At 39.7% G+C, this 27,133-nt stretch overlaps 1 protein-coding gene across 2 annotated transcripts in view; it reads left to right on the top strand.

Annotated features, from left to right (window-relative positions):
* The window catches only part of HDAC9 (histone deacetylase 9), a 484,232-nt gene that overhangs the window by 54,683 nt on the left and 402,416 nt on the right, over positions 1-27,133 (top strand). For both annotated transcript variants that reach the window (XM_082193889.1, XM_082193888.1), the window contains one exon: positions 23,206-23,335. In XM_082193889.1, the coding sequence (XP_082050015.1) occupies positions 23,290-23,335 (46 nt within the window). In that variant the 5' untranslated portion in view covers positions 23,206-23,289. The remainder of the gene's footprint in view (positions 1-23,205; positions 23,336-27,133) is intronic.

The following is a 27,133-nucleotide window of genomic DNA, read 5'->3' as shown; positions in this document are numbered from 1 at the left end:
CCCTAACTGTTTTAACACTGTGGTAAGAACCTAGGACTGTGATCATAAGTATTCTTATCGCAAGTGAATTATACTAAAATCATTGCAACTTCCTTTTAAGTAAGCACAGGCTGTAAGTTTGCAAGAGAAACATTTCATCTGAAAGCTCCAATAAATATTTATGAAAATGTTTCTATTTTGGTATGAGTTTTAAAAACTAAATTAAAATACAATCCATATACTTTAACATTAAAGGTTTATAGCCAATTAGGAAATAATTAACTACTGTACATGTAAAATAGGAAATAATGGTTTTGTTTTGTGTTTGGTTTAATCACATTATGCATATTTTCTTGGTGATGTTTTAGTTTAGATGGATTGAGAGTGATTAGCATATACTTTAATAATAGGTTACCCGCATTGTAAATCTTCTTACATAGTTCTTATGCAAACAGAAGTCATTAGGGTCTTGAAATGAATATAGCTTCTTCTCCTTAGCGGAACTGAAATCATATCGGAAGAGAGAAAATAAGATTTTAATATGTTCATGTAGAATTCTTGCTTAAAACTCATCTTTTCAGTTTACATATGGACATTTGCCATCCAGTCAATGCCTTTTTCTAAGTTCACAGTTTAGCACTTAGCTTTAAAGACTAAGGTTGCAACTCCTTGCACATTTACTAAAGTTAGGGGAGCTTCCCTACAAATAGAAGTAGACAGGATAAAGTTGTAAGTTACTTTTAAGTTGTTGTTTTAATTGCTTATGGAGGTTATGTCTGTATCACAGTTTTTAGTGATGAGATTTGGGTTTTATCCATGCAAGTTTTATATCCACAAAACTAACTTAACTACATCTGTGATATGCGGCCAGTGAAGAGAGGTTTCACTGGTACAGTAAGAAAATAGACCTGCCCAGATAGGCATGACAGCCCATATCGGAAGTATTGATTTTTTGCCGATTTCCCTACAAGATACCCTAAAAACTTCATTTTGGGGGGGAAATTTTGCAAAATCTTTTTGAAATATGACAACTTTAATTTACAACATCTGGTGAAGTGAATTCTGATGCATCAAAGCTTATGCTATAATACGTTTGTTAGTCTTTAAGATGCCAAAAGACTGTTGTGTTTGCTGCAACAGACTAGCACAGTCTGGAAATCATTGCACATATTTAGGATCAGTATAACAATAAAATACAGGATGGAGTGAAAAACTATAGAGGTAAAGGAGGTAAAAGACCCCTGAATGGTTAAGCCCAGTCGAATTCGACTATGGGGTGCGGCATTCATCTCCACTTTCAGGCCGAGGGAGCCAGCATTTGTCCACAGACAGCTTTTCCGGGTCATGTGGCCAGCATGACCAAACTGCTTCTGGTGCAACGGGACACTGTGACAAATGCCAGAGTGCAGAGAAACACTGTTTACCTTCCTACTGCAGCGGTACCTATTTATCTACTTGTGCTGGTATGCTTTCGAACTGCTAGGTTGTCAGGAGCTGGGACAAAGCAACAGGAGCTCACCGTTGCGCGGATTCAAAGTGCCAACCTTATGATTGGTTTAGACCACAGTGCCACCCACGACCCTGAAAAACTATAAAACCTTTGTATTCACAACCCTTGACAATAGTGATGTATAAATTCGGATTTAAATATTTCTACATATATGCCGTGATCTAGAAAGAGTTGTATCTGTTTGGAAATGTGGCATCTGGATTAATCTTCTGTATCTGGGAAACGGTGCTGTGTTGGAAGAAATTCCATATCTACCCTCTTTTGTGCTATCAATTCTAAAAGGCCTTCTTTATTTACTAGATTTATGGCCTGCCTTTACTCTGAAGAACTCCAGGTTCAAACCTGGTTTCTGAGGTCCTAATCTGATACACTAACTGCTATACCAAACTGACTCTCTGATCAAGTATTATCCATAATGTGTATCTATTTCATGGACAAATCATGTTGAGCTTCTTGTCACTGTACACAAAGATCTCTGGATCAGGATCACTACTCTAATAAAACCTGAAAGCATAATATGTTTTTACAATTGGGAAAGTCGTAAACCTTTCCCCTCAAGGATATATGAGATGTTGTGTAACAGGAATTCTCTTTCATTATTCCAAACTTTTACCTAGTCCAACATGGGAAAGTTGTATAACACATACATTCTGTTAAGTCTTGTTTTTTTTTTAATTGGACAAAATCCTAATGATACATTTTTGACATCTATCATTAGGTCTCTAGGAGGCAAAGCTGTTAAATTCTGGCTTTGCTTTCAAAAGAGGTGGATTAGCCCGAGGCAAGAGTATAAGATATTCAAGAAAGAGAAGGCATAAATCCCAGATGAAAAAAGTGAAGTTTGAAGCTAAGTGAATGTGGTTTGTGTAACATGCATTAATTTGGTAGGAAGTATATTCGGAGTGGCATATTATTTGTTTGATTGGACTCTGAAAACTGTTGGTGGCATATTCATACCAACATAAAAACCCTCTCAAAATATTTTTCTTCTTCTTAAAAGTATTCACCTGGTTCCAAAACTTGTATTTTACTTGTACAAATAAACTATTATTTAACAATTTCTAGAGTACATAAACTACTAATATACTGTTGATATGACTGACCCCTTTTACATAAAATTATTTGTGTTCTTGCAACTACCTGGAAATCTGTGAGCTTTAGATTTAAAGTTAGAACTAGTTATTATGTGATAAAATCATAGAATACGACTATGCATGCACTGTGCACTATACCTGTTTTAAAACTGTTTTACTAATGTTTAGCACTTTAATTACAGTAGAAAGGTGCCTTTGGCAAATCGGCAGCCTTGAATAAAATATTGGCAGGGCACAGTCTTGCATAAGATGCAGTGTATGGACACCATTTGAACGACAATGCCCATCAACTTTGGGGAGGCCCAGCACCCTCAAATATTTTATTGAGGGTGGAGAAGGGACTTCAGCACCTAGGAGGTGGTTCCAATGACACCAATCCTGACCCAACTGCATGAGCCCAATTTGAAGTGCTGGTTTTGATCTTGAACGGCTCAGGACTTCAATACCTCAAGGATTGCCTCTGTATATGTGAACCTACCTGCACCCTGAGATAATCACCTTCATTGTGTATATTTGTTATATTTCTAACTGTTGCTTATTTTATGACGTTTTGAAAACTATTCTGGGATTACTATACCACCCTAGTTTTGATTTCAAGAAAGGGTGTATTATGAAAAATATGCTCTCTTAGAAAATGCATTGTAGTGAGAAAGGTAATAAAAATATATTCTTCCTTGTTTGGAGGGAGATAGGGAGGCTAGCAGCACATTCCTTTACATGTCTACTCAGAAGTAAGTTCCACTGAGTTCAGTTTCTCCCAGATAAGTGTGCATAGCATCATAGGGTGACTGCCCCTGTTAGTTGTGCTTATTTGATGTGCTGGTGTTGATCAGAGAAATACATCAGAGCAAATGTGCAGTCAGAAAAGTAGAAACTTCATATATAAAATGTAAGATTGAAAGCGTTGCCACTGAATACAGGGGGAAAATCACATTATTCACTGCTTACTGGATGATGTGGAAGAAGAATAAATACTGTGGAAGCATTTATGAAATAATTCCAGTATAATGTTTGGCTATGGTACACCAATAGGTTTAGCCTTTAAAATTGGCTAGATATTCACGAATCCTTTAGAAAAGAGATGGGAAGGAGTAGAGTCACAAATTCTCTCTAGCCTCTCCTTTCCATTCCATCTGGTGACCTGTAGTTGCTCTCATTCATGTCTTTTTCCGGTTTGGTCCCACTCCAGTCAGCACTGACCACATCATCCAGATGTGCAAGCTTGGGTTTGAAAGTTGAGGATAAGTGATAGCAGAATGTGGATTTAAATTGAATAACTGACAGTGGGGGAAAAGTTGTCTCTTACTGTAAAATCCCCTCTATGTAAAGTTAGTTCAGGGACTGAGCAATTTGTGTCAATAAAGGAAAATTCAGCTAAATGGTTTTTGTTTTGCCATTGTAATAAAATGAGAGCCAAGAGCACTCTAGCTATTTTAATTTGGGTGTAAAATATTAATAATGGAACAAAGCTCTCTTTTATAATTGAATGCTAACATTTATTGAAGAAATTTAGTAAAAGCATTTTGCCAATTATGCCTTTTCTTTTATTCCACACTACTCAAGGTTGTAATTATAAGGACAACTTGTTTTATCTTGCCATTGCTTAAGTTTTCCATTGAAATTAATTAATTAATCAAATGCCACTCCCACGAGTCTGTGAGAGATGGTTTACAAAGGGATAAACAAACAATCTATTAAAGTATTGCCATTAAAACGAGCCTGAAAAACAATTCTAAAAATGCAGCAGCGGGCAGAAGACAGCCTCCTACCAGCCAACGCTGATGCAGGGACAAAAGCATCACTTCTCCAGGGACGATCTTCCCCTGTTGGCTGCTGAATGTGCAAGTTTGTAGGAATAGCCCTGACGGGGTCACTGCTAGTGACAGCTAGTGCAAGACCTCAAAACAGGCCATTCTAAGAATGTGTCAAATAACAAGAGATCCAAAGCTTGCCTTGTAGCCATCAGACGATGGCGCTCGACTTGGTCTGTGGCTGATTGCTGTGCCATCTCCTGGCTGGCCCTGCAGCTACCTGTCTGCCTCTCCTGCCTATGTGCATGCAGCAGGGTGGTAGATGTCGTGTTTGCTCTGCTGCTCAATGCAGCCCCACCAGGCAGCAGCCTGGGTTAGGATCTCTCCTTAAAACATCTAGCCTGTAGACAATCTTCAGTAAAATGCTGAATTAATTCAATCAAATGTTTTTTAAAGTCTGTTTGAATGTTGCTATTGATAGGGCCCTGTGTACAGTGGTGCCCCGCAAGACGAAATTAATTCGTTCCGCAAGTTTTGTCATCTAGCGAATTTTTCGTCTTGCGAATCACGAAATCCCATAGGAATGCATTGAAAATCAATTAATGCGTTCCTATGGTCAAAAAAAGTCCAAACAAAGCCAAATTTGGTACAACAACAGTTTATTAACTGCTCTTTAAAGTCACACATACTGTAAAGAGCAGTTCAAAAATTGAAGGGAAAATAAATTAACTTTATAAACAAAACATGTCTTTGTTTTTAGACAAAGGAAACAAAGTCGCGAGACGTTTTCGTCTTGCGAAGCAAGCCCATAGGTGAAATTCGTCTTGCGAGGCAAATCGAAAACGGAAAAACATTTCGTCTAGCAAGTTTTTTGTCTTGCGAGGCATTCGTCTTGCGAGGTACCACTGTACTTCTCCACAGCTGAGAGGCCACACAAATGGTGCTGCATTTGTGTGGTCCTGGATGCTGCTTCTGTATCTGTGACGACTTTCATCATCCTTTTCGAGTCAAGCAAATGCATTCAAACACAAAATGTTTGGAGGACCAACATAAACTTCACCTGGCTGTTGGTTACCAGTCAATGTTTTTCCATAATGCATATTTCTGTTGCTTTATCAAATCCCGTCCTTTTCCTTCCATTTTCTTTTGAAACTGGCAAAGGAATGTATCTCTGTTCTGCAAAGTGGTCAGTGAAATGCTGGCATAAAAAAATTACAATAGTGTCTGGCAAAGCAGGCTGTAGTCCACAAAAGCTTGTGCCACAAAACATTTGACTGTCTGTGCCATGGGACTCTTATATTGTTTTGCTGGAGCCGACTAACATAGCTAACTCTGGCTTTTAAATGGCAGTAACAGCCCAAATTCACTTCAAAGGATTTCCCCAGAGTTGCATGCTGAAATGTGCTTGAGGTTAGACATGCTCTTTGGCCTTACAGATTGAACTGTTTTAGTTGGTTTCTTAACATGCTGTGTAAGGAAAGCTGCACAGTGTACTGTTCTAGGCTTCTCTTCCCTAAGCAGAGGGAACTTAAGGACAATCTTTTACAGGGTCAGTTTGTTTTGGAGGAGAGAGTGCTGAAGCCTTATGGCACCTGTAATTATCTCTTTTATTTACTACAGACAGAACAGGTGTTTTGCAGGCAGAGAAACAAGCACACACAGGCAGATGGTGCCAGAATTCACAGCAAGAATATGAGACAGTATCACCCCTGAAACCCCCAAATTCTTCCCTTGCAGCCCCCCAGCTACCAATCAAAACTATTCCTGTCATTATTCTTAGCCCCAGCGCTGAGACTGAATAAAGCAGACTGTTGCTTTCTTCCTCCATGCAGCTAAAATCACTGTCAAGAAAGGCATGTTGATCTAATACAACACTTCCATGTTACTTAGCATCTGTTGATAGTGACCAAGTCTTATTGAAATGAAAGGCATTGCTCTCTCCATCCCTTCCTCCCTCATAATTGGCTTAATGGGGATTGATTCTTTTGTGTGTGTGATGTTACTCACCAGTATGGAGTGTACCTCTTTTTTTTTTTACCTGTGGGAGCCATTTTGTTCTGGCACCCAAAGGACTTGGAAATAAAGAGCAGGGGTCGATAGCTCTGTCGGGAGAGTATGAGGCTCTTAATCTCAGGGTTGTGAGTTTGAGCCCCATGTTGGACCAAAGATTCCTGCATTGCAGAGAGTTGGACTAGATGACCCTCATGGTCCCTTCCAACTCTACAGCTTTGTGGGTGCTAGCACCCTTTTTTTTAACCGAAAAAGTGTAACTATTGGAAACCAGTAACATTTGATTCTAGATCCAGCTCTTGATATGCACAGGTCCTTTTGAAGCTAATGATTCCCCAACCTATCTGTATGTTTTGGATTTTTTTGGAAAAAACAAAATAAAGGAAACAGTTTAAAACATAGAGCGATAGATACTATCTGGGAGGACCTGTTGCTACTGCACCACTGAGTGGAATCAGGTGGGTATAATCAGTCCTCCAGGTGGAAGGCCAAAGGGTGCCCCGTGAGATATATAATAAAAAGTGTGTGTTTTTAAAAAAGCGAACTATAGACGAATCTAGTATCCATAGATTTAGAATCTTGAAAGAGGATTGGTTTTTCTTTTGAAGCAGTCTCACGCTGACATCTAATTACCCTCAAAGGAGTTCAGCAACAACAACAGCCCCCACATAGTCTGTCCCTGTGCTATTTCAGTCAGCAGTAATGCACAGATTGCACTTGATGTTCCATTTTCTTGAATTAATTTTTTTTACAGAATAGTCACAGTTCAACTTCCTTCTAATTTTCCAGTCCAGTGCCTATGGCCATCAAGCTGCACAATGATAAGAAACATCAAGATTTTCAGGTGAAAAATTCCATCTGGCATATATCATGGGCTCAATGATGTGAGGTATTCTCTGCCTGATCTTCAGTGTGATGGTTATACTGATTGCACTTGAGGAATCGTTTGCTGTTATGTATATGTGTTGCAGTAGCAACTGGAGATGCTGGTGAAGCCAGTTCTTCCAGGATTTGGATATGAGTTTTCAGGCTTGCAATGCTCCCCTCAAAGAAATGTTAAGTATTGGGAGACCCAGATTCTTCTTGGGCTTGGATTACTGCAAACCAAAGAAGAATTCCTATTGAAACCTCTGCTCACCAGCCTAGCCCTCGGCCCTCCTTCCCTTTCTATCATCTGATCCCTGTCTTATTCTTGATTCCCTTTGAACCCTACGTACCTGACTGGCATTGCCAGCAGCGGGAAGTGGCTTCAAATAGAAGAAAGGAGGGAGATTGCCTTCTTCCTCCCCTTCAATCTGGTTCCAGGATGAAAGGTCCAATAACCCATGGGAAATAGTTTTCCCAAGGGCTGCTAACAAAGTCAGTAGCTCTTGGGAATACAGGATTTCCCAGGGGCTCCTGGGGCATTGTCTTCTCATGCTGAGAGACTGCCTTCCTTCCTTCCCACTTCCAGTAGTGCTTCTGCCAGTGAAGGCAGTGTAATATTCTGGCATAATTGTTTTTTAAATAGCTCATCACTGATCACAGGGGAAACTTCACCTCAAAACTGTGATACAATTTAGTATGGAAATGATGCAATTTATTAGGATTAGGTTGTTTGCTGTTTAGAATCAGGCAATGCAGTGTGTGTTTGGCCTCTATAATTTTGTGGTCTAATTTGCAATGAAATTTCATGCTAAAATGTGTGTGCTGGCTAATTTTTTAAAAGGCCAAAAAACTAGACAAAGAGTTGTAGCGACATTCGTCATACTCAGAGTACAGCGGTACCTTGGGTTACATACGCTTCAGGTTACATACGCTTCAGGTTACAGACTCCGCTAAACCAGAAATAGTGCTTCAGGATAAGAACAGAAATTGGGCTCCGGAGGTGTGGCAGCAGCAGGAGGCCCCATTAGCTAAAGTGGTGCTTCAGGTTAAGAACAGTTTCAGGTTAAGATCAGACCTCCAGAACGAATTAGGTACTTAACCTGAGGTACCACTGTAGTCATGTTTGTTAATTTCAGTGGTTTTGTCCTGAGTATGATCAATATTAGATACAACACAGTGGCCATAGTTTATATGGTGCACCAAGACACAAGCTGTCTATCTTTAGACACTGTTACTTCTCCTGGAATCATACGGCGAGCATTTCAGGATACCAGCACCTCATTTTCTAATCAGTATTGCTTTCTTCTGAACTGTCCTGTTTAACTGTAGATTTAGCATAATGTACATATAATTAAGAATCTGCTCTGAAAAAATACAACTCAGTTAAATGCATCACAACTATTTCCTTTTCCCAGATGCAACAGTGAACAATCTTGGTTTGGTAGCTTAGCTTTTTTTTTAAACAAATCATGGTTTAAACAAACCCTGTTCTGCTGAGTATGGAACAGCATGAAACCTTGTAATTGTTTTGCTAACTAGTAGCAGAGTTTTAAAGTGCCTTGTGGCCCATTTGTAATGGATTATCTGCTCGTTTGTGTCTAAACTGGGCCATAGTGGCATTCTATGCTAACTCAGTTTGCAAGACCACTCTTTCTTATTAATAGATGGAGTTGGAGTGAGGCTCTCCTGGCCTCCATGGAGCTGATGGTACAATGTAGCCTATATACATAATTGAATGGGCATAGATGGGCACTGGCGCGACTAGTTCTTGTATGTGTTTTTCCCCCTTTTAATGTCACAGTACTTCTGCCTGTGAGGGGCTAATGTGATTTATCCTTTAATCTTCCAAACTACATTTACCAGCTGAAATGGAGAAACGTAAATGATTTCCTTTTCAGTTCCATGAATGTAAAAACTTAATATAGAATGTTAGCTTTGCCAGGGAAAAACTACCATTCAACAGGCTTCATTTAGTACCAGCCAAAATGCTGCCATTTTCAAAATTGGAATTGGCTGTAAATGTTATAGCTGGAAAAGTGACTAAAAGTATATACTGTTTTAACTGGCTACAGTGTCAAAGGAAAACATCACTGCACAGTGACGACTCTGAAACTTTTCTCGGAACAGTGAGAATGTACACAGAGACACTGGACCATTTTGTCCAGCTCTCTTCTCCTGTCAATCACTCAGTGTTCCGTGTGGGCAAAATGGTTATTTTCAGTAACTTCTCTTGTTCAGTTACGAGTTGTAGGAAATCCAGTGCTGTATTTTTTTGTGTGAGATGTTGTAAGCTTAATGGACAACTGCATCAAAATGATAGCTGTAGTTTTAGCAACTAATGTTCAGGTGACAGTTTTGCATTTTGGGTTTATGGTTTATTTCATTTAATGAAGATCTTAGATGTAGGCTGGAGATATGCAGGTGGCAGCCTGCGGGCTCAGTTTGGCTTTCAGGACCTTTCTGTTTGCCTTCAGCTCCTCTGTTGCATGCTCAAGGAAGCAAGATTTTAGTGGGAAGATACAAAGGAGATTCTAACATTTCTAAATTCTGTGTATTTCTTGGTGAAAGACCACATTCTTCTAGTGATGGACCACATTATTTGTATGCAAAAGGTCCTAGGCTCACTCTATGGCATCTCCAGGTAGAAAAAAATCCTGGAGAGATGCTGTCAGTCAGTGTAGGTGATACTGAGCTAAATGCCTTGACTTTGTATAAGATGGCTTCCTGTGTTCTATTCTTTATGTGTCTGATTCTTTATGTTCTAGATTCACTTTAGAGGCTGGAAGTCTAACCTTTGAGTTGAGAGCAATGCAGTTCTTTCACTCTTGGAAGGGGACTGGGTGCTGGGAAGAGTGAAAGAAGAGTTGTATCAAATTGTGCTCATGACAACAGAAATATACTGTAATCACTGTGACTCTTCTTTTGTTTACTGCCTTTTCAATAGCATTTATCCTCTAGAAGTTCCTCAAGGCCAGTGGAGACCACTGACCTGGTCTAAAGGGTAGCAATGCAATACAGTGGTACCTCGGGTTAAGAACTTAATCCGTTCAGGATGTCTGTTCTTAACCTGAAACTGTTCTTAACCTGAAGCACCACTTTAGCTAATGGGGCCTCCTGCTGCTCTTGCGCCGCCGTCATGCGATTTCTGTTCTTATCCTGAAGCAAAGTTCTTAACCCGAGGTAATATTTCTGGGTTAGCAGAGTCTGTAACCTGAAGCGTATGTAACCTGAAGCGTATGTAACTCAAGGTACCACAGTAGTAATCAAAAAGCAAAACTGAACAGAGGTTGAAAGGTTAGGTAGTTTTGTGACTTCCGTTAAATAAATAGGATTAGTTGAGGCTCTGTGAAGTTTGTTGTTGTTGTTTGTTGTTGACCCCATGGACCAGAGCACGCCAGGCACTTCTGTCCTCCACTGCCTCCCGCAGTTTGGTCAAACTCATGCTAGTAGCTTCGAGAACAGCCTCCAACCATCTCATCCTCTGTCGTCCCCTTCTTCTTGTGCCCTCCATCTTTCCCAACATCAGGGTCTTTTCCAGGGAGTCTTCTCTTCTCACGAGGTGGCCAAAGTATTGGAGTCTCAGCTTCATGATCTGTCCTTCCAGTGAGCACTCAGGGCTGATTTCCTTAAGAATGGATAGGTTTTACCTTCTTGAAGTCCATGGGACTTTCAAGAGTCTCCTCCAACACCATAATTCAAAAGCATCAATTCTTCAGCGATCAGCCTTCTTTATGGTCCAGCTCTCACTTCCATACATCACTACTGGGAAAACCATAGCTTTTACTATACGGACCTTTGTTGGCAAGGTGATGTCTCTACTTTTTAAGATGCTGTCTAGGTTTGTGAAGTTTAAGACCCACCAAACCAATTGCCCACCTGCTGTGGATTTTTTATTTATTGTAAATGTTTGTATATCAGATATCTATATCTGTCTACACACACCCACACCCCGTATTTCCCCATCTATATGATGCCCCCATGTATAAGACACCCCCTATTTGGGGAGAAACAACCAATTGCCAGTCCACCCTCGGCACTATACTTATATAAGACGCCCCATAATTCTTGACATTATTTTTTAGGGGGGAAAACCTAGTCTTATACACAGAAAAATACTGTGTGTGTGTGTTAGTGTAAAATATGTACCAAAAAAACAGCACTTTCAAAAGATCAGTGGATTAAAAAAACCCCAACCCAACTCCAGTAACTTAGAAACTGGTCATGCCATAAACATGCTAGGAAAAGTAGACCAAAAAGAATTCCTTGATGTCAAAAGCACCATTAAGGCAAGGGTTAATCTCCCGGGCCAGTGAGTTCCATAGCATGGGGTTACACTCAAAAAGCGAATCTGTTTCTCCAAAGAGAATGCAATACTTCCACAAGACTACAGATCTCATCTCTGTTCCTTAAATCACTTCTGTTTGCTCTGCATTAAATCTCTGCTTGTTAGTCCATAACAGGTCCATCAGTGACTTCAGGTGCTGGTTCAGAATTTCACTGTCTTTTTTGAGGTGGGATGGAAGGGAGAGATAGAGTTGGGAGCCATCAGCTTGTTGAAGATCATTCGCTGCAGTTATCTGTGGCTTGCCGTGTGCTGCAATAATCCCCCAAGTCCCATTTTTGGGTGACCAAACATCACTGTTGTTTTTGAGCTCCTAATGGACTGCTAAACATGACTGGGAAGTTGTGTATAGCTTGGTAGGTTACAAGTTGTACAGACTTAGTGTTTTGCCTCTTGACTTGCAAATGACCGAATACACAACCACAGACTGTATCAAGAGTATTATATTTGGCCAATAGCAACTTTGCTATTAGACTGTATCAACAGTGTTAAAGTTGCAAATGGCCAAATGTGATACTGTCAATACAGCTTATGATAGCAAAGTTGTCGTCAAACATGGTGCGGTGAAAACAGAATGGCCAAGGAGAATATTTTTCTTTTGCTGGGAAAGGATTTCTTCCCCGCAGGCAAACCAGTCATGCTTTTTGGAAGGTCTGGCAAGTCCTTAATTGATAAGATGGAAATGAAGGGGAATTTTCTGGGTGGATATAGCATTAAATCTGGGCACAATCCAATATTTCACCCTGGAAGGCATAGCCATAAAGATTCAGGAGTGTATTTGTAACTGAACACACAAAAACCTAATCAACACGCGCAGTGTCAGCAGCATCAGTTCTGTTGATTTGTACTCTTCCGTTCATCTGCAAATAACAGGCTGAATGGACAAAACCAGGACACGGCAAGATAAATGCTTGACAAACATATGGGAAAGGCAGCATGCTGCTAACACAGCAAGAAGGAATCAAAGTACACTGCAGCACAAGCAAAAAATGGCTTGTAACATGGAAAGAAAGAGAAAAGTGAAATAAATGCAAGGCTTTCAGGAGAATGCTCAGGTTAAAGCACGAAACAGAATTGTTTTAAAGGGCTAAACTAAGAGACACACATTTAATGTGTCTTGTTTTTACCTTTCAACTTGGCGTGGGGAGACGGGATCAGGACTAGGACTATGATTTGCAGGATTGTTAATGTTACAGTCCCAGCTGAAATTCATATACCTCTAAGCTGCAGTTTGCCCCAGGAGGGAATTTTTTGTTGAGAATGTAGCAAAGGGGGAAAGTGCTAACTTTCTCTTTCCATGGTGCAGTCTCCACTGCAGATTTTTTTTTATAAAAAAAGAAAAAGCAAGACACATTAAATTCATGTATACATTTAATGTATCTTCTAGTTTGAACCTGATGAAGTTGAAAGTAGTTTGGGAGAAATTTTGCTTCCCAAAGTAGGTAAAACCTTTCTTTTATCCCACTGTCCACTGTGGTTAGACAAATTTTGCAGGTTTTTGAAACAATCCTTCAAAACCTCTTTAGCAGATGTAAAAAAATGTAATGGGTTTATATCTCTTCCCTGTTGAATTTATGATGCCTCATGTCTGGTTGCCTCTCACAGAGATATCTTATTTATTAGATTCGAAGTACCTAGAAAAGGTATTTTTTTTCAGAGGACTTTTCCTCAGAAGAGAATTAGTCAAAGTACAATAGTTCCAAATTGCTGCCTAAGGAATAAAATTCAAGTAAATTCAGGAAGAACAGTTTTCATGACAGTGTCTTAAGTGTCTGAACAGCCCGCTAGGATATTTTAGAAGGTGCTGAACAGTCTTAAAAATGTTGCTGATTATGTGTTAAACCAAAGAGGGTGTGGGAAAGATATATAGTCAGAATTTGGGTTACATACTACTATTTTCTGCTTGGTGGACTAAGCACTTTTACTTCATTTATTTCAGCTCATCTTCATTCCACAAGGGAGATGGGAAATCCACACCCTCAGGATCTAGGAGGCACCAAAAGAGATACCATAACCACTGGCATTATGATAAGCTTTTAGCTCTCTTATCTCCCATGTTTTCATGCAGTAGAGGGCAGACTTTCCAGGAGGAGAGCCTTAACATTCGGCCTGTATTAGTAGCATGAGTACATCAGTGCAGCACATTTGGTTTGCTCAAAGCTATTGCTTGATTGGTAGGGATTCAAATCGAAAAGAAGTAATGTGTTAGACTGGAGACAGACATAGCTTTTAAATAAAGTTTGAAATGATTTAGGAGAGGTATTTCTCCCTCTGGTACAGTACACAACATTTTCCTTCTCACCTGAAACAATGCCAAAAACCTGTTTAGTAGAGGTGCAAGTGAGGTATATATATGCCACAAAAAGCCACTGTTCCTTCAGATCCAGCCCAAGAACATTGCTCCCTGAGGCAAAGGATAAGGTGGTGCCTGCCTCTCCCACAGACAGAATAGGACCAGAGTGACAGCTGAATCTTGGTTTGACCCTGGCAATTTTATTTATTTATTTATCAAAGTATTTATATACCAATATTGCATGTGAAATATCAAGGTTGTGTGCAATGAGATATATACCAATACAATAAAATGTGAAGTACCATAAAAATGCTATGGAATAATCATTCAGATGACTTGGCTAATCTTATCAGAATTTAAACTTAACAGGCCTGTTGGCATAAAACATTCTCTGAGACGCTCATGAAAATTAACGGTCAATTGAATTGCTCCTGGAGAAAAATTCCATAGGGATGTGTCTAAATCCTTCACCATTCCTGAGGGGAACAGGCTAGCTTTGCGGGGAGGAACAGAGGTGACAAGGGACAAGGGACGCGGGTGGTGCTGTGGGTTAAACCACAGAGCCTAGGGCTTGCTGATCAGAAGGTCGGCGGTTCGAATCCCCGCAATGGGGTGAGCTCCTGTTGCTCGGTCCCTGCTCCTGCCAACTTAGCAGTTCGAAAGCATGTCAAAGTGCAAGTAGATAAATAGGTACCGCTCCGGCGGGAAGGTAAACGGCGTTTCCGTGCGCTGCTCTGTTTCGCCAGAAGTGGCTTAGTCATGCTGGCCACATGACCCAGAAGCTGTACGCCGGCTCCCTCGGCCAATAAAGCGAGATGAGCGCCGCAACCCCAGAGTCAGTCACGACTGGACCTAATGGTCAGGGGACCCTTTACCTTTACCTTTACCTTTTTACAGAGGTGACACGCTTAGGAGATTCATGGAGAATGTGGGTCTGGTTTCCACCCCATGCTATTTGCTGCCCGGAGCAGCTGCCTCACCCTGCTTAATGGTAAAGTCAGCCCCTTCTCTATCTACAGTCTTGTTAAGAAAAGTGTATTTTCTGTTACTTGTCAAATCCCCTTTGCTAGCTGCTCACCAATGCTGCTTCTGTCTCCTTCCATAGGATGTGCCTTAAATATGTGGGATGTGACTGCAAGTTAGCAACATGCTCCTGTGAATTGTTTGCTGATGAATCCAGATTTATTTATTTACTTTTGGTCTCTGTACTGAGACAAAACATCTTGCAAACTGCACACGGGAGAACAGGCTCACTGAAGGTGGTAAAAATTTCTTTTTTTAAAAAAAATTGAAACAGTGAATGGAAGGGAATGTAATGTAAATCTTTGATGTCTGCCAGGGTAATATCGGCTTTTCACATAGCTTGGATGAAAGTTTGAGGGATTTTTAAAAAATTTTATTTTTAAAAAGGCAGTCTGCTCTTTCCCCTTCTTCATCCATAATTCTTGACAGGCTGAATTATCTATAAATAACACATGTAGACAAGATTATTTAGTTAAAAACACATACCTCCAGAATTTGTCAGCTAAAGTATGATTAGTTAAAGGTTATACTACCTTGTCATAACACCAACAGTACATGGTGAAAAAAATGCATGCTGCAATTTCTTCTCTTTAATATGTGCCTCTTAAGAAGCAGATTTTCCAGCCTACAGGTGATATCCAATGTAAGTCACACTCAGCCTCTCAGTGGGATTACTTTGAGTAGGACTAACATTGCTGTAAACATTATATGCGTGTTCAATGGATAACTGAGAAGGGAAATGAGTTCGTGAGCTCCGTTAATATTGCGGCTGAAAATGAAGGCTTTGTTTCGCAAGGAGAAATCTTGTGCAAATTAAATAATTATTGATTATTACGGTTGGTTTTTTTTGAAAAATATATACAAGCTGCCGTTTAGAACAGCGCTCCCATATGGCATGTGTATGTATGTATTGATGTGATTTGAAATATTAAAGTATTTTGAATATGCCTTTATCACAGGGCAGGGTACAGTAACCCCCCCCCCAAAAAAAACCAACAACCAGAAACTACAGTTTCAGTTCAAGGGAACCAGCAAGGGGGAAACACCCGAGGGCAGTTTGAAGCAAGGCTAGTAAGGGATATGGCCTAGATGCATTTGGTCCTTGGACCAAATTTGGTTGCCCACCCCGATGTAAAAAGATGGGCTATGGGGGAGGGTACCAAATTGTAGCAGATGGTGGGGTGTAGGGCTGAGGAGCATTCTTGCCTGCAGCTTCCTCCTTCTCCCCCACTATTCTGCAAGATTTTATCTGTGAAACTTTGACATCGCAGCCAAGTGTAAAATGCATGGGCAAAGGGCTTGTGGCTTATAAGGGTTATGGATACAGGGTGAGGATTTAGATCATGGGTAGGCAAACTAAGGCCCAATCGCCTTCTAAATCCAACCCATGGATGGTCTGGGAATCAGTGTGTTTTTACATGAGTAGAATGTGTCCTTTTATTTAAAACAGATCTCTGGGTTATTTGTGGGGCCTACCTGGTGTTTCTACATGAGCAGAATGTGTGCTTTTGTTTAAAATGCATCTCTGGGTTATTTGTGGGGCATAGGAATTCACTCATTCCCCCCCCCCTTCAAAATATAGTCCGGCCCCCCACAAGGTCTGAGTGGACTGACCCCCTGCTGAAAAAGTTTGCTGACCTCTGATTTAGCACCTCATTTCCATTTCTTGAAGTTTAGAATTGGTGATGCTTCTGAGTCCTATCTACATTATATTCTGCCTCTGTACCTAAACACTTGCTATTTCGATAAGAGTGTATTTCTTATAGTCTAGAATTGAATAACACATTTGACAATTGTAGCTGATAGTGGAAGAGACACAAACTGGTGTCTGAAATAGAGGGGATTGTGTTGAAATGTTTCGCAGCTGTTAACAGCTAATTTACCAGGGTTCTGACTTCTAAGCCTAGGCACCACATTTGCCACCTACCTTGCTTCGCCTTCTATCAAAATATTCCATTTTTTTGGCATGGACGTTAACCTGGATTAATGTTGTAAAATATTATACTACCCTCTAATGATGAAATGTTGTAAACGGTCAAAATATTATGTGTTAATTAGTATTAAAAACAGAGGCAGTGGGAAAAAATCCAACGGAAGGTGTCAAAATGAGAAATGAAATCCGTATGTTAATCACTTTAAGGGTGATAGATTTGAGTGTGTGCATTGGAATGCAGAGTTCTTGCTTCAGCTAGCTGTGTTCGGCTGTATCTTGTTTGTGTGTTTAGTAGGTTATTTTAGATGTGTTGTTTCTGTAAAATGCAAAACAGAAAAAGTGAAATGTAGTACTTGGTAGGTTACTTCTGCTGTATGTGTATGTCTGCATAACATAATCTGTTGAGTTGAGCAGTTAATGTATATAACAACCAGCCATTGTGTGCATACACCACACCTCATGGAGAAAGTGCACATAATCTGTCTCTGAAGAGGGAATTGCGCACATTTCCCAGTGTACAATCTCCCAACAGGTCTTGAGGAATGTGAATGCATTGGTAGGATTTTGTACATTAACCAGACATTTTGCACACTCTCAGGGTGTGTTGGTGGGAGGGAACACAAGAAGCTGTATAAAATTAGATTGTTGCCTGCTGGATTGCCAACCTCTGAACTAGAGTTAGGAAAATAAAGGCATATATGCTGGAGAGTATGCATATTGATGAGTATTTTATTCAGAAATCTAAAAACAACTCTTCTAGGTGTAAACAGAAATAAGAGAAGTTGATATTCAACTTGTTGTTAGCCTCTTAATTGGTACAAGACTATGTATTGGCTAATATGGAAAAATAAAATCCTCCATCATTAATTGGATGGATAAGAAAAACATTGGAAATTGCATTGTTAATTAACATGATATATCAACCAAGGGCCAAAAATAACTCGCAGTCAAGTTTATAGATAGATGGGTTTTATTTCATCTATCCATCCATCTATCTTCTTAGTCCCCCCCATATTTATTATATACTTTCTTTACTTTATTTTTTTTCTTATTATCCTTGTGCATATGTTATGAACTTATTTTTAGATTATTATTTTTTACAATACTGAATTGGTGCACCTGCAGAGCTGTTCTAACAAACATTCATGTAACATAACTATATGCATGTTAATGGCACAGTATGTTTCTAACATTAAAATACCTACCAGGCTCTATATATGTATGCAGCTCTTGAGCATCTGTAACAGTTGTGCTGCTGTTGATTCCATTGTTATAATTTTATAATTCATTATTTTGATACTAATTTAAGGTTTGTGGAAATCACTTGAGTCTTTACTACGAAGAAGAAGAAAACATCATGCTATGAATACATAATTTTTACTTGTGACTATTGTGATGACTTTATTTCTTTAACTTCTCAGATAGCTTCTGAAACAATGGTGGCCCATTTCATTTGTCACTTAACATGATCTCCTGTGTCTTAAATTCATTCACATGCTTTCCATTATTTCTATCCATTCACTTATTTCCAGAGGGGTAGGCATGTTAAGTCTGTTGCAGCAAATAACAGAGAGTCTTACAGCACCTTTGAATAACAAATTATTATAGTATAAGCTTTTATAGACTGGAATCCACTTCATCAGATTTTTTTTGTGTGTGTCTCATCTTCATGGATAACTATGGATTTCATTTTGTCAACCTCTATTTGGAAGCTAATTTGCCAGTTTATCAGACTGCATTGTAAGTCACACTCTGGAGATCATCATTATCTTTGGCTGCACAATGAAGGCTGTTCATCAGACTGAAGCATGGTTTTGTTTCCCTTTCTTCCTCCCCCAGTGCCAGCATCATGCCTGCCTCCTAATAGTAATCTAAACAATAACAGAAATTAGATATAAATTGAGATAGGTCTGTTTTGGCTGTATCATGTGAGGCAATAGGTGGAGGCCCAATTCACTGAACATCCCCTCCGAACAAAACAATCTACTCAACGTAGACAAGATGTAGATATTTGAGGATAAAAGACTGCAATTACATGCAGGCCATTACCATGCCTCCCTCTTGGGGAGGCGATTGTGGTTGCCTTGCTTTTCCTTGGTTTTCCTGCTGTTGCCCTGTTGCCCTGTTGCCCTGTGTAATCAAAGCTCTGAGCCATAAACCAAGAACAAACCTTAGCTAAAGCTCATGGTTAGTCTGTGGGGAGATAAACCATGAGCCTGGTTTCAGATGACATGCTAAGCTGGGCATGGTTTAGCTCACCACAGCAGCAGAAATCCTGGAGAAGAGCTAAGTGACACTGATCTTATCAGCAGGAGTGTGTGTGTTGCCCCAAAGGGCTCATCTGCTTGCCCCACTGCTTCCCCCCTTGAAAATCTGTGGTTTACCATTGAATCGGATCATATGGGCATTGGGTTTTTTGTGGATTGCTGTTTGTTCCAATTCAGCAGTTAAGAACATGCTTTCTAGGGGAAGGTTGCAGGGCAAATGCGAAACCACTTGTACCCATGCCTAGAAAGCACAGGACAAACAGAAGTGTGGACAAGCCCTAAGCTATGGTTTAGCTTAACATGGCATGCAAACCAGGCTGCTACCTGAGCATCCAGCAGAACTTGTAGACCAGAATGGACAATGGTTTTCTATAGGTGCATACTGTGGTGGGATGTGAGAAAACTGGCTTGCTAGGCTTCTTCCCATGATATGGCAGTTCTTTATGTGGAAGGATTTTGTTTCATATGGAGGGGAATCCAATTATGTGATCCACCGAACGTGCAGTTTGAGATGGGACAGTCCAGATATGAGTTTGCATCCTGAGTGAGGAGAAGGCCATAACCAGCTTTGCAAATTAGAGGGAGTCTGAGCTGATGAAGTGTATCAGAGATCAAGGGCAGGGTCATATCTCAGTGGTGCAACATCTGCTTTGCTTGCGGAAGATCCCAGGTTCAATCCCTGGTAGGGCTGGGAGAGACCCTGCCTGAAATCCTAGAGAGCCACTGACAGTGTAGACAATACGGACCTCAGTGGTCCAATGGACTGAGTCAATATAAGGCAGCTTCATATGCTCCATGTTCCTGTGCCAATACAACTTGTAGGTGCATAGGCTCTCTCTACATGGTTTGGTATTCTGCCTTTTCAGGATACCTAACTCTGCAGAGAGAGCATGTGTACACCTTATAAGTGAAACACATTCGAATGGGAGTGTTGGGGTCAACTGGAAGGCCAGCAGACATGACTCTTTTCCATCTGTGCATCAGTGGTTTTAAAAACTTCCTACCTTCAGAGATAATTTTTCACATTGATTGGCATGCCAAGAAACCCTACCCATTGTAGAAGACCATAAGAAGCATGTGAGGCTTCTTCTCCTGTATCTAGGATGCCTGACCCACTGCTGACTGACCACCTCCTCTTCCCAAAAGTAAGGGTTTGCTTTGAAAACTTGGGAAGTAGGGAGTTGCAGGAGAGAGGAGGCAGGCATTCTTTTTGCAATGTTTCAGTCACTCAGCAACTTAAAGCAAGTTTGCTAGACATATGAAGAAAATATCATTGGAAATGTTTTGCTTCTTTTCAAGCCAGTTAATTAAGGCTGTAATCCTAATGCCATTTACTAGGGAGTAAGCCGCATTGAATTCAGTCATGCTTATTTCTGGGTAGACATGGTTTGGATTGAGTTCTATGTCATGTTTAAGCCATAATGTATAAAAAGAGAAGGTTTTCTTGAAAGCATGACAATATGAAACAACAACAACAACAACAAAAACTGTTAGCATATAATTATGTTCAGAAAGCATTCACTTTCCCCCCCTGGGGTTTAATTTTCATTGTGAACAAATGGAGGAGGAGGAATTACACTTTGTTTTTAGAAATTTATCTCCCCGCCATATGTCACTGTCTGTATGAAGGCTCTAGTTTTATGTCTAAGAGTCTAGTACATTTTTAGTAAATAAGTTTCAGCAATAAAGTAGTGAATTCTTGATTGATTTTGATGTGACAACCACTAAACAAATTTTTGTTTCAATATTCTGCTTTCTAAGATATGCCAAGTCTAAGAAGCTTTCAAAAAGTAAAGATGTTACAACAGTGAGATCAATTCGGATGCATGTATAAAATCTGCTAAATGTGGCAGAATGAAGTCTTCAAAATACCCATGAAAATATTATTCTTGTTCAATTTCAGTGCAATTTGATATGCCTCAATCTTTGATTTATTAAAAAAAGAAAGTTCCACACAGTATGAAATGAATAATTGCGAGTATATCGTCTCTCTTTGGGCATATTTCTAGTTGTAATTTCACAAAATGTATTAGTAACAGCATAAAGACTCTTTTGCAAGTACTCTGCAAAGCTTGCAGCTGAATTCTTGGATGCGTTGGAATTATACTAAGCAGAGATAACCTCTATAATATATTCTGTAAGGGCCAGAATTTTCAAAATGTGAGATGTGTTTAGGGACATTCAAGCAGACCATTATCATCATGTGCTTTGCTAGCATTTAACTTGCCTTGTGTTGGAAGAGTTCACATTTTATTTTATCCTAGTAGCTACCAAGTTGCTTTTAGTTTTCTAGGCCTAATTTTTGATACATTATTATTATTATTAATTTAGTATGTGTATATACAGGTGACTCCCTATTTATGTGGGGGTTATGTTCCCGGATACTGCCATATATGTTAAATCACATATACTGGGGAAAACCATCTAAAAAGCCAGGTCGGCGGTTCAAATCCCTGCGACGGGGTGAGCTCCCATTGCTTGGTCCCAGCTCCTGCCTACCTAGCAGTTCCAAAGCACGTCAAAGTGCAAGTAGATAAATAGGTACCACTCCGGCAGGAAGGTAAATGGCGTTTCTGTGTGCTGCTCTGGATTCACCAGAAGTGGCTTAGTCAAGGCCAACCACATGACACGGAAAAACTCTCTGCGGACAAAAGTTGGCTCCTTTGGCCAGTGAGATGAGCGCCACAACCCCAGAGTCAGGGGTACGTAAAAAACCCCCTAAAAAAACCTCTGGATACCCTTAAAAACTCTTTTAAAAATCAGCACCACTTACCAGACTGGCATGAATGGTGGCTCTCAGTCTTCCTTCTTGGTGGAAGACGATGTGGAAACAATGACAAGGGGGTAGACTGGCCATCCATGCCTCAGGGTGTTCCATAACTCGGGCAGCACTACGGTTCTAGAGGTGTTTGGTCCTTCACCTCCTTCATCTCCATCCTCATCCTGCCTGAACTGACACTCCGTTAATGTCCTCTCCATCTTGTGTTCTGATTGCTTACCCTTGGATGAGAGCAGGGCCGGATTTAGGTTTGATAAGGCCCTAAGCTACTGAAGCCAATGGGGTCCTTTATATGTCCAGCTGTCCTTGTCAACAACAGTCTGCCACTGTTTTTTGTGTTGAATATATGCTATATGGTAATTTATGGACCTAATAGGTATCTAAAGCCATTTGCACATAACAAAATATGTATTTTTATAGAAATGAGCAAACCAGTGATATTTTAGGAAGCTGGCAAGCAGGTGGGGCCCATTATTTACATCACAGGAGCCTACACAACACAAAACACTCTTGCTATATGTAGGTTTTATTTTATTTGTTTTTTTATCTTATATTTTGAAAATGTACATCCAGTTGTTTTTCCTTTAAATTTTTTGGGGGCCCCCAAGAGAGTGGGGCCCTAAGCTATAGCTTGTTTAGCTTATACATAAATCCGGCACTGGATGAGAGCCCTTTGGCTTGCACCAGTGTGGTGTAGTGGTTAAGAGCGGTAGACTCATAATCTGGTGAACCGGGTTCGCGTCCCCGCTCCTCCACATGCAGCTGCTGGGTGACCTTGGGCTAGTCACACTTCTTTGAAGTCTCTCAGCCCCACTCACCTCACAGAGTGTTTGTTGTGGGGGAGGAAGGGAAAGGAGAATGTTAGCCGCTTTGAGACTCCTTAGGGTAGTGATAAAGCGGGATATTAAATCCAAACTCTTCTTCTTCTTCACCCTTCAGATTGTCCCAAGGGCTTGTGCTTTTGCAAGTTGCCAGCTTTTATATATTCCATGCATCCAGGTGAGAGAAGAATTAAATATGGACAGGTTCTTTATAAGTCTCTTCAACCCAACCACTAACATCAGAGAGATGCGGAGCTTTCCAAATTCCACCCCTCAGTTTCACTATCATAGTTTTTTCACATCTCTAGGATGGTGTTACAATTAGCATGGCAGCTTGTCCAGCTCTGAAGTCAATGTGGACCTCTTGTAATTTGTTCAATGGGGTTGGTGGATCAGGGCTCTAATGTCTCATTCCACAAGATTATTATTATTATTCCATTCATATACTGCCCTTTATCCAAAGATCCCAGGATGATTAAAGATAGCTTTCACAAGTATGGATAATATGTTTTACATGATTTTTTTTTCATTAATAGGTTGAAATCACAGAGTTGCATCAACTTGGATGAGCTTATAGAAAACCAAACTACAGTTGCTGTGATTTGAGCTCTTCGTGTCAAATGTTCATCTCTCCATCAACAACAATGAGTTCAACAACACAACCAGGTCAGTCTCTCTTTGTTTAACCTCCTGCTGATGTACAGGATCAATATTTGTCCCTTGTTGACAAAGAAGAAGGAAGCGGCACACAAACATACAAACAGAACATAATTTTTCTGTGTATTTGAATAACCCAAGTTTCACATCTTGTTAATCTGTATTTTCTCATCTATAACATTTCTTGTGACCTATTTATCAGTCAGTGCAGAGAAGTCCGATTGGATTAACCAATCCACATGTTAAATTGGGATACAATACACCTGTGATAACATGAAGTATATACTGCTTAATTTTTGTGAGTGTGTGAACCCCCATGGAAAGTTACAATTCATTTACTTCTCTCTACGGAAATAAACACTGCAATATCAAAGATGCTTAGGTCTGACTTTCTTACTGAGATGACATTAAAATTAAAGTACTCCCAAAACATTCTGGAAGCTGAAATTCAGTACATACTATCATTACAAAAAAACCCTCTACTAGTAAACAATTATTTTTTTTGTCGCTTTGCCTTGAAAATCAGGACATGGAGGTCTGCTTCTTAACAGCGTCTAACACCTTAACACTGAGTAATCATAAGAAACATTGGTGTACTGGAGTTCCTCTGCTCTTTGGCAAGCTTGAAACATCCTCAGGTGGACATGTAGGAAGGAGTGGGGAAAAGAACACAAGTTTTAAAGTGTGGGAAAGCAAGCAAACCTGTTGGGTTTTCTCTATCACAGCTTTAGCAATCCCCATTGTGGACAGTGGAGAATTCCAGTAGTTGCCAAATATGCATACTTATTTGTAGAATGCAAGCTTCTTTTACTAGAATGGAATATGCCTGCTCACCTGTTAGAAGAAATGGTCTATACCTCTCAATTCAGGAGCGGGGAAGCTGTGTCTCTCCAGGTGTTGGACAACAACTCTGCTTGTCCCTGTCCATTGGCCATGCTCTTTGGGGAAATTGAAGTCCAGCAACATCTGGAAGGGCAGTGGTTCCCAATCCTTGCTTTAATGTGTGCATGTTTTCACAATGTGGTGTTGATAAAATAGTTTTTTTAAGGCTTGTCTATTTAAGCGAACAGTTGGAATCTAGAAGTCAGCAAAGAAAGTGTAATATTTTAATATCAGTTTAAGAACAAATAGCAAGAGAAGTGTAATTGAAGTTTTTGCTTCACCTCCGTTTGTTTAATTTAGGAACGTTCTGCAGCTGAGGTTTGCCAGAGTAATCTTCTTGCCAAACACATTGTGCTGCAATTGCTTATATAATTATGTTTAGAAAAAGAACAGCAAAGAATAATCGGAGTTCCAAACTTTGCATATTTACCTCTGCATTATTCTCCTGCAGTAAGCTTGGGAGAGGAAGGGAATTTGTGGGAGTTACAAAATAGGTGGGGAGCATCAAAAGCATACACACTGGTTCATGTGATCTGGGACTGTATGAAATAAAAGAAACCTGAATGTTTATGGGTCTAGCTGACCTATTTTCCTCTACGTTCCCGAGGAGCCTTGCAAACTGTTTGGTTTATGAATTTGTGTAGGTGTTGTTAAAATATCAATAATTAGCTGCAATTTCATGATGTTAAATTTCAGTCACATTTCTAAAACGTAAGGAGTAGGCTGTCCTTTCAGAGAAGGAGCCCACAATCATCTCACTTCTATATTCTTAACCTGGGGCTGAGGAGGGAAAAAAGAAAGAGGGAGAGTTTTAGAGTATGAGTGGTATGTGTGTGAGTGAGAGAAGGAGAAAGGAAAAAAGCAAGCAAGCAAGCAAGCAAGAAAGAAAGAAAGAAAGAAAGGGACAACTGCATCTTGTTCCTGTTATAGAACCTTTCACGTGAACAAATTCCACATTACTCTTCTGAAAGCTTTTAGTATGTCTGCAATCATGTTTGTCAACTCAAAAAACGACAAGAGAGATCTTGAGACAGATTACGGACAATGAACAAAAGCTGATCAAAAAACCTAATAATGAGAAGATAAAGCAGGAAATAAAGGCTCTACAAACCCAATTTGCTATGTTAATAAATAATGAGGTCGAATGGAATATAAAAAGGTTAAGACAAAAAAATTTCGAGTTCGCAAATAAATCTGGAAAATGGCTTGCTTGGCAGGTAAAAAGAAGAAAAGAACAAAAACTAATTAACAAAATTGAACTAAATGGAGAAGAAATTACCGACCCGAAAGAAATTAGGAAAGGGTTCGTGGACTATTATAAACAGCTATACAGGAAAAGCGAAAGGAACAACAGAGAAAAAATAGAAAGATATCTGGAAGGAAAGATGCTGAGGAAGATTCCGATAGATCAAAAAGAACAACTAAATGCCTTAATATGCAGGGAGGAAGTAGAAGAAGTGATAAAAGCATTAAAAAGAGGGAAGGCACCGGGCCCTGATGGGTTCACATCAAGTTACTACAAAGAAATGAAAGACATGTTGATAACCCCGCTGATTGAAGTAATGAATAATATATTAAAAGAAAGGGATATTCCAGATACATGGAAAGAGGCGTTTATTACAATAATTCCAAAACAAGATTCGGACCCAACTCAAATTAAGAACTACAGACCCATTTCTTTATTAAATACAGATTATAAGATCTTTGCCGGTGTTTTAGCTAAAAGAATAAAAAATATATTATCAAAAATCATACATAAAGACCAAGCTGGGTTCCTGCCGGGAAGACAAATAAGTGATAACACAAGAAATATAGTTAACATCATTGAATTCTTATCCAGCAGGTGTGACAAACCAGCATGTCTAATCTTTGTAGACGCGGAGAAAGCGTTTGATAATGTGGTCTGGGATTTTATGATGAAAAATTTAGAGGTGATGGAGGTGGGCCAGGAATTTTTGAATGGCATAAGGGCAATCTACACAGAGCAAAAAGCAAGTCTGATAGTCAATAATGTAATATCTGAAAACATCAAAATAGCTAAGGGAACAAGACAGGGGTGCCCACTCTCGCCACTGTTATTTATAGTGATTCTGGAAACCCTATTAAATGCAATAAGACAAAACAAACAAATTAAAGGGGTAACATTAGGTAACAATGAATATAAAGTCAAAGCTTACGCAGATGATGTGGTCCTGACGGTGGAAGAGCCGATAGAAAGTATAAAGGAGATTTTAGATGAGATGGGTAAATTTGGTAAAATAGCGGGATTTAAATTGAACAAAGGGAAAACAAAAATGATTGTTAAAAATTTAGATCAGGATAAGATTGAAGTATTGCAGCAAAGAACAGGGATTGAGGTAGTTAGAAAGGTTAAATACTTGGGAATATGGCTCTCTGGAAAGAATATTGATTTATATCAAAATAATTACACCCCAGTCTGGAACAGAATAAAAAAAGATTTAGAGATCTGGGCCAGAATGAAATTATCATTCTGGGGGCGAATATCAATGGTTAAGATGATGGTGCTCCCTAAGCTGTTATTTTTATTTCAAACTATACCCATAATAAAAGGCACAAAAGATTTTAGAGATTGGCAAAAGACGATCTCGAGATATGCCTGGGAAGGGAAGAAGCCCAGAATTAAATTTAAATTACTGACTGAAATAAAAGAAAGAGGTGGCTTCTCCCTACCAGACATGAGACTGTATTACGAGGCAGCATGTTTGTGCTGGTTGAAAGAGTGGGTAAAGTTGGAAAATAAAGAACTTCTAGATTTGGAAGGATATAATAACAGATTCGGGTGGCACGCGTACCTATGGTGCGACAAAAAGAGGGCTCACAAGGGGTTTAGTGATCACGTTTTCAGAGGCGCGTTAACAGAGGTCTGGGACAGATATAAAAACATATTAGAACCAAAAACCCCCC

Source organism: Podarcis vaucheri (genome assembly GCF_965113315.1).
Source record: "Podarcis vaucheri genome assembly, chromosome: 12".
NCBI classification, from domain to species: domain Eukaryota; kingdom Metazoa; phylum Chordata; class Lepidosauria; order Squamata; family Lacertidae; genus Podarcis; species Podarcis vaucheri.
This window is presented reverse-complemented; position numbering and strand designations above follow the sequence as displayed.